Below are 14071 nucleotides of genomic sequence, written 5' to 3' on the forward strand. Positions count from 1 at the left end.
CATTGCGGAAGCTCTTCCTGTCCACCCTCTCCCACCCCCACCGAAGTTGGATACCTGTTTGGGCCCCTGTGCGTCTCCCCCCCCCCCCTTTTTTTTTTCAGAGAATAACAATTTAGCTCAAGAGAGGAAGGGAAATCGGGGTGGCGGGGGGGGGGATAGAAGAGACATTTTTAAAAGCGGGTTCGAATACAAAAATGTGTTTTGAGGCTAACTCTTGGAGGCTAGGGAAGTAAGTGCGCCTCTCCGGGCCTGGCTTCCTCGTGTGTATAATGGGGATATGAACCCCCACCCTCCAGCCCATCCACGGGATAGTGTTGGTACAAGGTTGGGCAGAGCAACAGTCTATTCCCAGGTAGCGCCCGAGCCTGTCACCGAGAGTGGCCCAAGAGGGCTGCTCACTAAACAGAGAGCGCCGGACAACGGGATGCTAGGGCGCGCCGCCACACCGCGCGGGGGGCTCCGTAAGGCCGGCGGGGCCGCCCCCACGCCGCCCGCCGCGGCGCAGGGCCGGGGTCGCGGGTCGGGGTCGGGGTGACCGCGGCGAGGCCCCTCCCCGCCGGCTGCCCGCCGCCGATCACACGCTCCCTCGGGCCGCGCCCGGCCAACGCCCGGCCGGCGAGCCAGCTCCGGACATCCGCCTCCACCTTTCCGCGGGGCCTCGGGGCCTGCCCGGGCGGCGGGTCGGGGGCCGCGGCCTCCGGCCTCCAGCCTCCAGCCTCCAGCCTCCAGCCCGCCGCCGCCGCGCGCGCCGAGCGCACCTGACCCTGGCGGGCGGGGCGGCGGGCGGGGCGGGGCGGCGGGGCTGACGTGGCCCGCGGCATGGAGCGGGCGTGATTCATCAGCCGCCGCGCCGGGCCGGAGGGGGGCGAGCGCAGCGGCCGCCTAGGCGCCCGGGGCCGGGCAGTGGCGGCGGCGGCGTTCCTGGCCGGGCCTCGCGCGCGCTCCTCTCGCTGTCGGTGGCCGGGCCCCTACGAAGGTCAAGATGGAAGAGATCCTGAGGAAGCTGCAGAAGGAAGCGTCCGGGAGCAAGTACAAAGCCATCAAAGAGAGCTGCACCTGGGCCCTGGGTAAGCGCGGGACGCGGGGCACCTGCCCGGCCGGTCGGCGCCCGCGCCCCAGCTCGCCGCCGCCGGAGGGCCGCGCGGGCTGGGGCTGAGCCGGCCCTGATGCGTGGGGGGGGGGGGGGGGGGGTGCTTCCGCGGAGCTTCGGTGATGGATGCATTTCGCGCTATTTGCGAGAGTTGCCTCAGTGATTAGATGTGGGATATGAGAATTTTGGTTCGGGCGTTAGCATCCATCCGCCTCCCCTCTGGTCTCTATCTTCTAGTAAACCTTAACGGGGAACGGCCGTCTTCCCCGCCAGGAGGCCCCCTTTTCCAGATCCCCAGCAAGGTGGATGATGGTCACCCATCTCCGAGTTAGGACCACCAGCCGGTGCGAATCCAGGGGCCCGATTCCAAGCGCCTGTGGGGAAGAGGGAAGTTGAACCAGCAACCCCCGTCTGGAAACACTGGCGAATGTGACCAGCCAGGAATGGCTTATTTGATTTGATTTTCCAGATAGAGGCCGGCTTGTTGAGTATTGGCTTCCATGGTTATTATACATGAAGAATTACGCACGGGTGGGATTGTGTTACGTCTGCAATTCTGTTGTGGTCTGCCCTTCAGACAGGTGGGATTTTAAATTTGTGAGCTGTGCAAGCATTGAAATAAGTTCCAGGTAGCACATTTGGGTTTCCCATCAGACCCAGGGGGCAGAACTCCACCTCAGAGAAGACCGAAAGACGTTCCAATTAAGCAGGAATTTGGGCAATCAAAATTTTGTTTCTGGTTGGGAATGCAGAGGGATCAGGAGCATGCCTTGGGTGATAGTGATGGGAAGAAGGAAAGGCCGAGGAGAAACCAAGGCAGCCCCGTGGGGCCCTGGCCTTGCCCAAGCCTGCATGTGATTCCTCGGTTGCCATTCAGTTACAAAATAAAATTACATCTCTTTCTCTCTTGACCAGAAAGCAGTCAGTGCTTGTTATGACACCGATGTGGCACAACCTGAAAAGAGATAAGTGCCATTAGTAGGTTTGCCTCTAGATGTAGAATCCGATGATGTTTTAGGCAACTCTGTTAACACTTAGAAGATCCGAATTCACATGTGTTGGGTGTGTGTGTACAAGTAATCATAGCAATATCATTTTTCTTTAACATCTGCCTATCATATTTTCTACCAGGAACTTTATCACGTAGGCAGAACTTGACCATTGTTTACTGTTACAGAAATATGGACCGAATATAAATGAGCAGTGAGGCTCTTAAAGCCACAGGACTATTTTTGCATTGCCATTGTCATTCAGCAGAGTGATTCAGAGCTAGATTCCCAAATGCCTCTAATGAAGGGTCACAGATGGCTGAGTAACATAATAAAGCAGGGCTTGACTGCGCTTTAAACATGCCATTCCTTGTATTCGTTATTATTTTGCTGTAAGTTAAGCAGATTTAGATAACAGGGAAGAGAAGTGTAATGTAGTATTTTTAATGTTTAAATTTTGATACTCAACATCTTGTTAAGTTATACTGCAGTGTTGCTGAGTTTAAGTCCTTGAACCCACCTGGGAACCCACCTGGGTAGACTATCTGAGTCGAGCCTGGAGTCCAGCCTGACTATAAGAGCGGATGTGAGTCCTTTCCCAGTGACTGTTCTATAGTTACCAAGAGGAGACGACAGTACACGAGATAGTTAAGTAACAGGGCCTGGCATTCGTTTTACAAGTTGAAATGAGTAAATCAGGAAAACATCAAAAGAGGAGGTCATGTGTGTGGGGTTAGGGGTTGAGTGGTGGGAATTGGTGTGAGCTGGTGGGCTTTTAAAGTAGATTTGAGCTGGGTTGCCTGGGTGGCTCAGTCAGTTGAGCGTCTGACTTTCACTCAGGTCGTGATCTCGCAGTTTGTGAGTTCAAGCCCCGCATCAGGCTCTGTGCTGATAGCTCAGAGCCTGGAACCTGTTTCGGATTCTGTGTCTCCTTCTCTCTCTGCCCCTACCCTGCTCATGCTCAGGCTCTCTGTCTCTCAAAAATAAATAAAAATGTTAAAAAACTTTTGATGAAAAAAAGTAGATTTGACTTGAAAAATAGGTAAACTGTGGATTCCTTCTTTTCTTCACTTATTTAGCAAACATTTATGAAGGCCTCCCCTGTATTGAGCAGTGGGGATATAAGGACGAGTAAAATGCTTCCTCCCTATAAGGAGTGTGTTAGAAGGGCATGTCAGAGGGAGAAGGCAACATGAACAAAGGCTATATGGTTTCCTGTTCTCTTTCCCACTCCAGTCTATGTTCCACCGGTCCACCAATTTTTTTTTTTTTTTTTTTTTTTTTACTGTAAACACTTTCCCCTCCTCAACCTCCATAGTTTCTGTCTAGATTAAAGTGTAAATTCCTTAGAACATGCTTCAGAATCCAACCCTGGCTGTTCTTTCTTACTGCTCCCCCTACCAAGGGTTCAATAAACTACAAACACTTCCTTGAACACGCTGTGCCCTGCACACTCCTCTGCCTTTACTCATGCTGAGAATTCCATTTCCAGACTCCTAAGGCCCACCTCACAGAGGAAGCATTTCCTGAGCTCTTCAGTTGAATCAGTTTCTCCTCTGTGTTTGGAGCCCTGCCCTCATGACTGTCTTAGAGCACCTGCTACTTTGGATTATAGTTGGCTGTAGCTACTCTTCTAGGGCCAGGATAATTGAGAAATATCGTAGTCAGGAGACCAAAAGCAAATGAAGAACAGAGGAAAACCCTAATTCAAGTTGATTTAAGCAAAACAATTTATTCACTGTATTAACTCACTATCCCTGGTGAGGCTAGCTGTGGGGGTGAGTTTGGTTCAGGAATTAGACGCTGTTCAATGACCTTGTTCTGCTCTTTTTGGGGTGACTGACATGCTCTATGTGAGTCTCCATGGCTTTGGGCTTCTGAATGATCACATTTAGACCATATCATGAGAAAGAAACATTAGCAAACTTGGACCATCTGAGGGGAGAGGGATCATCTCCCACTAAAGCCATCATGGGAGAGAAGAGTCATTTTCACACCCAGTCCGTCTCAAGAGAAAGGAGTTATCTCCCACTTGAACCATCATAGGAGAGAGGGGTCACCATGACATTTAGCCTGTCACAGGAGAGAGGAGTCCTCTCCCACTGAAAGCATCTCTATCATAGGAGATAGGCCATCGCCATACCTAAACCATCGCAGGAGAAAGAGGTCATCTCCCACTTGGCCCATCATCCAATTGTCTCAAGAGACTGGAGCTCTTCGAGTCACTTCTCCCAGTTTTTGGTTTCATTTGTTCTCTCTTGATCCTGAGGAGTCACGTGTGTACCCGAACCAGTCCTCTAGCTAAGGAATAGAATGGCCTAACTGGCCTAGGCCTAGGCTACGAGGCTTAATGAAATCTCTGAGTCAGAAAGGGATGGTTTCCTAAAAACAAAGATAGCTTGCTGTTTCAGAACACAAGGGAGTGGATGCTGGTCAACCAAAACAACAAAGGTCGACAGTGTAGACAAGTGCTTCTTGAACATAGGGACTGTTGCTGATGCTTCTTTGTGGCTTCTGCCCCTGTAGGAGGAGAAGCAGATGTTCAATAAACAAAGTCCATTGGTCACTCGTTTGGGTCTTAAGTGATATTCATCTTTTTTTCTATTTATAAACTTATATATACTCATTTTAGAATATTGAAAAATGTTTGTACAGCATAAAGAAAAAAACTAATATCACTTGTAATCTCAACACCCAAAAGAACATTAATCACATTTTGGAGTATTTCCCTTCTGCAAAGGGTTATACTATATATGGTGGACTGTCATTTGTTTTTGTTTTTTAACTTTAGTTTTTTGGTTTTATTTTCTACTTTGTTATGAACACTTATCTGAAAATCAGTTTTCTTTTTTTATTTCTTTTTTTAACGTTTTATTTATTTTTGAGACAGAGACAGAGCATGAACGGGGGAGGGGCAGAGAGAGAGGGAGACACAGAATCGGAAGCAGGCTCCAGGCTCTGGGCCATCAGCCCAGAGCCCGACACGGGGCTCGAACTCACGGACCGCGAGATCGCGACCTGAGCTGAAGTCGGGCACTTAACTGACTGAGCCACCCAGGCGCCCCTCTTTTTTTTATTTCTAACGATTTTTTTTTTAAGTAATCTCTACACCCAGTGTGGGGCTTGAACTTACAACCCCAAGATGAAGAGTCACATGCTCTACTGACTGGGTGAACCAGGTGCCCCCAAAAATCAGTTTTCTTAATGGTTGTGTAACTACAGATAAGGAATATAGGTATGTATCTTTCCTCTATTTCGAGTGAACGAGGTTATGTATTTTTCTTGTCAGGGAGACAAGGGTCTGACTAGGGAACAGACAAGAATAAGGGAAGGGGTCAGATTGTAGACCGAGGAGAGAATAGCATTCTCCTTCCAGAACTGGCAATCCCAGAGGCATGTGAGCCGGGAACGGCTGGACGGGATAAGATGTCAGAACATCAGAACTGGAGGGGCCTATGTCTTCATTTTAGAAACTTTTAGTGTTTTACATACGTCCGGGGACTTGTGTAGAATGGATTTGGAAAATGGAGGGGAGGGGAAAGAAAACTAGAGAGGCTGGGACGCCGGGTAGGGGAAGAGGAGTCCATTCACTGCCGTCCTTCCCTCCACCTTCCCACCTACTTTTGCTTCCAGCCACAGTTTCTGTTACACGCGCAGCCACACACTTCTTAAAAAGTCTCTGTAGTGATCGTGTCCACATCCCCATTTCCTACTTACCCTTCAGCTCACTGCCTTCTGCCTTCCTCCTTCATCATTCCACCAACGGAGGGTGAAGGCTAAGGTATACAGACCTCGGTCCAGCAGGGCGCTCTCAGCCCCACAGCGCATACCCATGGACGCCTGACCCTGGCCTCCAGGACCACCCGCTGCCAATTTTTATCACGCCTGGGCGGCTCGGTCTCCTTTGCCAGCTCCAGCACTTACCCCTGGCCGAAATGTTTGAGTGTCTCAGGAGTTATCCCCGAGCCCTCTTCTCTTACCTCCAACCCCACTGGAGTGGAACGCAGCCAGACCCAGGGCTCCTTGTTAGCAGTTGTAGGGTTGGGCACTATTGAACATCCTGAGTTGAACAGAAACCCCTCTCTCTGATGAAGGGAACTACAATGACTTGGTTGTTTAGTGTCAAACCCTCCTCTTGGGGAATGGCATCAAATTGTCCCGAGCACTGGCCCCTGCCCTGCTAACTGGAGGCCGTGCTGGTGCGAGTGGTCTTGGGTATGCTCCCTGCACATGCATCTCAGGGCTTCGCTTTCTTGTTATCGTGTCTCATCCTAACGACTGCCCTCAGTTCTTCCCATTCCTCTGTTGGCCTTGATGGCGACAGCATAACCGACCCTGCTGATCCCATCTTTCTGTTTTGCGGATCCTCTCGCTTACGCCTACTGTTTGTCCCTTTGGCCACAACAGACCCAGATCCCATCATCACGTTTTGGACTGTTCGTACTCCTGAGTCTCAGGGATACATCTTGTGTCCATTTTTCCTTCTGATCTTTTAACAGGCTGGGAGAAAGTTTCCTCCTCCTCCAATGAACACGGTTCACGTTGACAGGGCTCATCGACCCTAAGCAATGAAGAAAGGAGTCAACGCAGTTTGAGCTGAAAAACTGGGAACAAATTGGAGCTTGTGATATTGGGATTTCTAATAAGAAATATATATTTGGTCTTTGTCCTTGCTTCTGGCACAGAGCCCCTAAAATCCTTGAATTTCCTAGGTGAAGAGAACCAGAAGTGTTTTGTGCCATGCTAGTGAAGTGACCTAAGAATGGGGGCCAGTTGCCAGGAGAACCTGCCCTGTGTTTAGAGAGTTGGAATTTTTATTTTTATTTTTTATTTTTTATTTTTTTTTATTTTATTTTTTATATTTTAATATATGAAATTTACTGTCAAATTGGTTTCCATACAACACCCAGTGCTCATCCCAAAAGGTGCCCTCCTCAATACCCATCACCCACCCTGCCCTCCCTCCCACCCCCCATCAACCCTCAGAGAGTTGGAATTTTTAATCCCACCCCAGACGTCCAGGGAAAGGAGAAGGGCTGGAGATTGAGATTGGTCTCCGATGGCCAAGGATGTCATCATTCCTGGGTGATGAAGTCACCATGAAAAGACCAAAAGAACACAGTGTGGAGAGCTCCTGGGTGGGTAAACACATGGAGGTTTGGGGAGAATGGGACCCTCAGAGAGCGTGGAAGCTCCACGCTTCTTCCCCACACCTTGACGTATGCATCTCTGCGTACCACATGTTTTCACTAGGCGGCTCTGTCTCCTTTGCCAGCTCCAGCTGGCCATTCCTGGGTCATGTCCTTTTATAATGAGCCAGGAATGTAGTGAGTGAGATGTTTCTCTGAGTTCTGCGAGCTATCCTAGCAAATTAACTGAACCCAAGGAGGGGGCCATTAGACCCTTCAACCTACAGCCGGTCAGTCAGAAGCCCAGGTGACAACCTGGATTTGGGATTGGTGTCTGAAGGGGGGGGGGGGTGCAGTCCTGGAGGACTGAGCCCTTAACCCGTGGTCTGATCTGATACTCTCTCCAGGTAGATAGCGTCAGAATTGAGTCAAATTGTAGGACACTCGGCTGGTGTGAGAGAATTGCTTGTTCATGTGGGGAAGCCTCCCCCCTCCCCCTCCCCCTCCCCCCACATACATCAGAATTGGGTGCAGAATTGTTAGAGCTATTGAAATAGAACAGTTTTTAGGTTGGGGGGGTGGCGCCTGGGTGGCTCAGGCGGTTGAGCGCCCCACTCTGTCTCAGCTTGGGTCATGATCTTGCGGTTTCATGGGTTCGAGCCCCACATCAGGCTGTGCACTGACCGTGTGGAGCCTGCTTGGGGTTCTCTCTCTCCCTCTCTCTGCCCCTCCCCTACTCACGCTGTCTTTGTCTCTCTCAAAATAAATAAATAAGCTTTAAAAAAAAAAAAAAAGAACAGTTTTTAGAAAAAGAATCGTGTTTCATTTTCTCTACAATTGGAGGCAGAAGTAATGTATATAATCCACAACAATGGTAAAGTATTGACCATCCAGCCTGAATTCATGAGATTTAAGAGTGAGCCTCCTTTCAGTATCCCTAGCTATAGGGCGATTTAAAAAAAGTTGAATATATCACGTCATAAGTGTGCGTGAGAATAATGAGATGTCGCATAAAATGCTTTGTCAATTGCAAAGTCTCTCACAAGTATAAATTATTATTTAAGGGTATTGAAACAGTATGTTCAAGGAAATAGCTTTCCTTTCTATATTTACTATTATTTTTTTAAGTTTATTTATTTTGAGCGAGAGAGAGAGAGAGAGAGAGAGAACAAGTTGGGAAAGGGCAGAGAGAGAGAGGGAGAGAGAGAATCCCAAGCAGGCTCCACACTGTCTGTGCAGAGCCCAGTGCGTGGCTGGAACTCAGGAACCGCAAAATCATCACCTGAGCTAAAATCAGATGCTTAACTGACTGAGCCACCCAAGTGCCCCATTATGTTTTAATTGAAGTTTAGTCGACATACAATACTGTATTGATTTCAGGTGTACAACTTAGTGTTTTGACCATTGTATACATTACAAAATGTTCACATTTAAGTGTGGTTACCATGTCATCATGCAAAATTATTAAAGTATTATTGGCAATATTCCCGATGCTGTACTTTTCATCCCTGCGACTTACTTAGTTTGTAACTAGAAGTTTGAATCTCTTAATCCCCTTTGCCTATTTCACCCATCCCCCACACTCCTCCCCTCTGGTGATCACTAGTTCTCTGTACATGTTCATGAGTGTATTTTTGGTTTTGGTCTATTTTGTTTTTTGGATTCCACATAGAAGTGAAATCATGTGGTATTTGTATTTGTCTGATTTATTTCACTTAGCATAACGCCCTCTAGGTCCATCAATGTTGTCACAGATGTCACATTCTTTTTTATGACTGAGTAGTATTCCATTGTATATATTATACCACATCTTCTTTACCCATTCATTCATTGAGGGACACTTAGGTAGCTTTCATATCTTGGCTATTGTAAATACTGCTGCAATAAATGTAGGATGCATATATCTTTCTGAATTAGTGTTTTTGTTTTCTTTGAGTAAAGGAGCCCATAATAGTGGAATTAGTGAATTGAATGGTAGTTCTATGTTTAATTTTTTGGGAAACCTCCACACTGTTTTTCACAGTGTCTGTACCAATTTACATTTCCGCCAACAGTGCACAAGGGTTCTCTTTTGTCACATCCTTGCCAACACTTATTTCTTTCCTTTCGGATTCTAGCCATTCTGACAGGTGTGAGTTAATATCTCACAGTGGTTTTGATTTGCATTTCCCTGATGATGAGTGATGTTGAACATCTTTTCATGTGTCTGTTGGCTATCTGTATGTCTTCTCTGGAAAAATGCCTACTCAGATCCTCTGCCCATTTTTAAATTGGATTATTTGTGTATTTTCTGGTGTTGAGTTGTATGAACTCTTCATATATTTTGGATATTAACTCATGAGATATATGATTTGCAAATATTTTGTCTCATTCAGTAGGTTGCCTTTTGTTTTTGTTGATGGTTTCCTTTGCGAGAGCTTTTTAGTTTGATGTCATCCCAAGAGTTTGTTTTTACTTTTGTGTCCTTTGTCCTTTCTCTGCTTTTTATTACAAGAATACAGCATTTTAGCCAGTTAGCCAATAGGTTAAACTGGCATTCCAGTTCAGGTTAAAAATTTAACTATTCATTTTGTATCTCTATAGGGAAATATATCCTAATTTTAAACTTCTTTAAGAGCGTCTTTGGAGCTATCAAGGGAGAAGGATTTTGAAGTATGGATAACTTGCATGCAGATAATTGAGAACTGACCAATTTATAATTATAGGATTTTCTAGGGGAAAAAAAAAACTAATCATGATATTTATTTGCAGATTCCCACTCTATACATATTTATTTTTAACTTTGTAATTTTCCTTCTGCAGAAACCCTGGGTGGTGTGGATACCATTGTCAAGATCCCCCCACACTTGCTGAGGTAAGGAGACCAGAGTTGTATAATATAGTGAAAGTAAAAATCTCCTACTGGGTTTCTCTGAAAGCCCAGATAATCTTACTGGCTTATAGCCTTTTACTTGTGGACCGATGGCTTTTTTACATCCATGAAATGGGATAGATCATGAGGTTAGCATGATGGGGACCTGTTTGCGGGGATTTCTAGGCATCTGTGGAATGAGTGAAGTCAGTAATCTGAAAGAAACAGCTGAGGAAGTGAGATGAAAGGATAAAATTGGTCAAGGAGAGAAATCACTAAAACCTCAATAAGAATGTAGCCAGTGGACAAAGTCTTTGACCGTAGATCGGGAAATGGCACCCCCACTGGGGAGAAGCAGCCCTACACCCTGTGGGGTGGATCTGACTCCCACCAGCCCCTTGGCTGAACACCATCGCACAAACTCTGGCCACCTACAACAGCCCTGAGATGGTGAGTCTATTTTCCCCACCTTCCGGACAATTCCCCATCATCCTTCACCAATGAGAGAAATGCCCTCTGTGGGAGATTTGGAAAGAACAAATAAGAAAGTTGCCCATAATTACACCACCTAAAGGTAGCCGCTAAAAACAGTTTAATAGATTTTCTTAACAGACTTTTTCCTACATATACATATGTTTATAAGTTAATATGAAAGTTTAATTATGTTTGTTTCCTGCTGGTTTCTTCAGCCCATATCATATGAAGAACATTTTCTAATGTCAATATATGTTCTTCAAATTAAAATATTGTATATTCTTCCATTATATGGCTGCTCTAACATTTATTTAATAAGTTTCTTTTAAGTTTACTTACTTATTTTGGGAGAGTGAGAGAGAGTGCACAAGTGGGGGGAGGGGCAGAAAGAGAAGGAAAGCGAGAATCCCAAGCAGGCTCTGTGCTGTCAGCGCAGAGCCCGATGTGGGGTATGAGATCATGACCTGAGCCAAAATCAAAAGTCGGATGCTTAACCAACTGAGCCACCCAGGCACCCTGGTAATTTTCTTAGTATTAGACCTTTGGATGGTTTCCAGATGTTTTGGGACATTATTAAAGACGTTGAACTTACAGTCTTTTGTTGAGTATAGTCCTAAACTGTCAGGACATAATGACTTATTAGGCGTTTTCCATCTCTGCAAGTAGAATGAACAAGAATTACGATTCTGTGTCTTTTAAAAATTTATTGCTTCTCCTATAGCATCATGCTGCAAGCTGATATATTGTAAGGAAATTCATGTGTTTATCAAACCACATGTACTTTTGTGTGCATAAAGCTAAATGGACAGAATGGCTGCCAGCATCGCTCTTGTCCAGGGGGGCTGGGGGCGGTGTTCCAGCTGGGGTACCCATGCACATAGGAGAACATGAAGACTCTCCTAGAGATACGAAGGCATAGGTAGTTTAAGGGAGATGATTTCCTGGTCCTCATTATCTATAGGTGCCCTTTCCAAAAACTGATTTTGCCACATCTCCTTTTCTAGCCTACCTATTATAGTCCCTCTTCTTCCCCTTGAGCAAGGAAAGCATCGCCATTACCCATCCCATTCTGAATCTTACCGCGGTATGTTCTGCGGGGGTGCAGAAATGTCTTCCCCCAACAAAGGACTGTGAAAATACTAGTGTTTGTGTTGGTAAAAGGGATGAATGTAATGACCAGACCACACATCTTTTTGCAGGTTAGTTTTTACTTCTTGGCTTTCAGCAACATTGAAGGAAGACCTCTTCTAGTTATAATAGACAAAAAAGATGTTTTGATGCCAAGTCTCCTTCATTCTTATTTATGTAACTAAGTTTTCTTACTGCTTACATCTGTAAGAGTGAAAAAGTCTAGAAATGATGTTAAATCCCACCTTATTCTAGCAATAAGGGATACTCATCCATAGATATATGAAGTAATTGAAGATAAAAATAAACAAGGCCTACCTATCTGTTTCTTTACGAATGCATTTCCGATAAAGTTATACTTTTCATGTTAACTACATTAACATTCTTATATATAATCATTAATACTGTTTGTATCAGGTGCATTCATAATGGTACCTCAAGCCAGAAGAAAAGTAAACACTTTTAAGCCTCATGAGCACAGGAGACTTTTAAAAAATCACTTTGTATACATTTTATACACAGAAATATAGTAGGGAGATTAATAAAAAAGCTCTCAAGAATTGAAACATATTGGGGCGCTTACGTAGCTTGGGTGGTTGAGCATCTGGCTCTTGATTTTGGCTCAGGTCATGATCATAGGGTTCATGGGATCAAGCCCTGCATTGGGCTCTGCTCTGACAGTGCAGAGCCTGCTTGGACTCTCTCTCTCTCTCTCTCTCTCTCTCTGCCCCTGCCCCATTCATGTACGGTGCCTCTCAGAATAAATAACCATTAAAAACATAATTAAAACATATAATATTGAGAGAAAATTAAGTTGGGGAAGCAGAATGGAAATACAAGTTCAAGGAGAAAAGAGAACAATGTAGCATCTTTTACTCTGAAGAGTTCGCTCATAGGAGCGCCTCAGTGGCTCAGTGGGTTAAGCATCTGACTTCCGCTTAGGTCATGATCTCAAGGTTTATGAGTTTGAGCCCCGCATCAGGCTCCATGCTGACAGCTCAGAGCCTGGAGCCTGCTTCGGATTCTACGTCTCCCTCTTTCTCTGCTCCTCCCCAGCTCGTGTTCTGTCTCTCTCATAAATAAACATTAAAAAAAATTTTTTTTAAGTTTGCTCATATACTTTTTTGATGGATGAAGCTGGTTTTCAAATTGGTGTGGTATTTCGATTTCATTAATACATTTAAATAAGTGATATGTTTTAACTAAAAACTGTTATAATTCCAATATGCCAGAATTATAGCCTTTTCAAGTAATTAGAATTATGACGAAGAAATGTAAATGTCAATTTAAAATATGTGCAAACCAGAACTTTACATTTTTCTTAGTGGCTATTGGAGCCAGAAAGGCTCTAAAAGCTATTTCCAAATCCAGAGAGTGGTTGAACCTGACAGCTGAGCTTTCTGTGGTTCTGGGTCTGAGATAAAGGTTCTGCCTATTAGTGTTAGGCCTAAGTAACAGTGATACCAGAAGAGGCTCCTGGCCTACTGCTTAAGAATGTTCATCAAAAGACAACTGGTCTTTCCCAACTCTTGGTGTGTGTGTTGGGGTGGGGGGCAGATGAGTTAGAGAAAGTGCAGTGTTAATGGGGACATGGTTGGTCTCCATTCAGCCATGTCATTTAACTTTACTTTCACCCATGGCCTCAAGATTTACCCAGAGCCAGCTTGCCAGCTTGTATAACCTGTAGAAGGGGGTCACCAAACTGGTGGCAGGAATGGTGGACCAGGAACTGTGGATGAATTCTATCTATATCTGTATCTGTATCTGTATCTATATTTATCTATAATGTGTTTTCGTACTTTCACCGTTGTTAGCAGATAATTCGGAGTGTTTATCCTAATGATAAAGAGCTGGTGATGCCATCCGTGTGTGCAAAGGAATGTGTTTGTATTCCAGGCGTGCAGTGAGGTCTATCAACCATTTTTGTACAGAGAACTAAACCATATAAATGAGACAAAGCAGATGTGAGCCTTGCACTCAAAGGTTTTATAGTCAGAGGGAGGAGAATAAAGAAATACCTAGCTGGAAAACACTGTTTTTGTGGTAGCGACTGTAGATTTATGGTAGATTTTACATATATAAGGAGGTTTCAGTCTGACTGTGATTCACAATAGTTGGGAGGTTTCTAAGGCCTCTTTCAGGGTATAGGAATAAGCCATAATTAGGACAAAAAAGAGCCATTGAATCAATATTTGTCTGATTTCCTATTTCCCTTTATCATAAGGGGAAGTGATATAGTGAGATATGCTGTAATGGGCTTTTCTTCTTTTGTTGTGAAATCAGTCTTCCTTTGATTCTTTGATTCCACTGCCAGGAATTTTTAAACCGAGAGTACTTTGTCCAGTTATTTAAGAGGGCATCTTTCTATTGTTTGAGTACCCGCTCAAAAAAAAAAAAAAAAAATCTAGCG

General features: G+C 45.1%; 1 protein-coding gene across 1 annotated transcript in view; it reads left to right on the plus strand.

Moving 5' to 3' along the window:
* The first annotated feature begins 506 nt into the window (after window positions 1-506).
* The window catches only part of ARFGEF3 (ARFGEF family member 3), a 134078-nt gene continuing 120513 nt past the window's right edge, over window positions 507-14071 (plus strand). Inside the window, exons 1-2 of the mRNA XM_049654664.1 lie at window positions 507-1067; window positions 10011-10062. Coding sequence (XP_049510621.1) covers window positions 983-1067; window positions 10011-10062 — 137 coding nt within the window. The 5' untranslated portion in view covers window positions 507-982. The remainder of the gene's footprint in view (window positions 1068-10010; window positions 10063-14071) is intronic.

The sequence above is a fragment of the Panthera uncia genome, assembly GCF_023721935.1.
Source record: "Panthera uncia isolate 11264 chromosome B2 unlocalized genomic scaffold, Puncia_PCG_1.0 HiC_scaffold_24, whole genome shotgun sequence".
Lineage (NCBI taxonomy): Eukaryota > Metazoa > Chordata > Mammalia > Carnivora > Felidae > Panthera > Panthera uncia.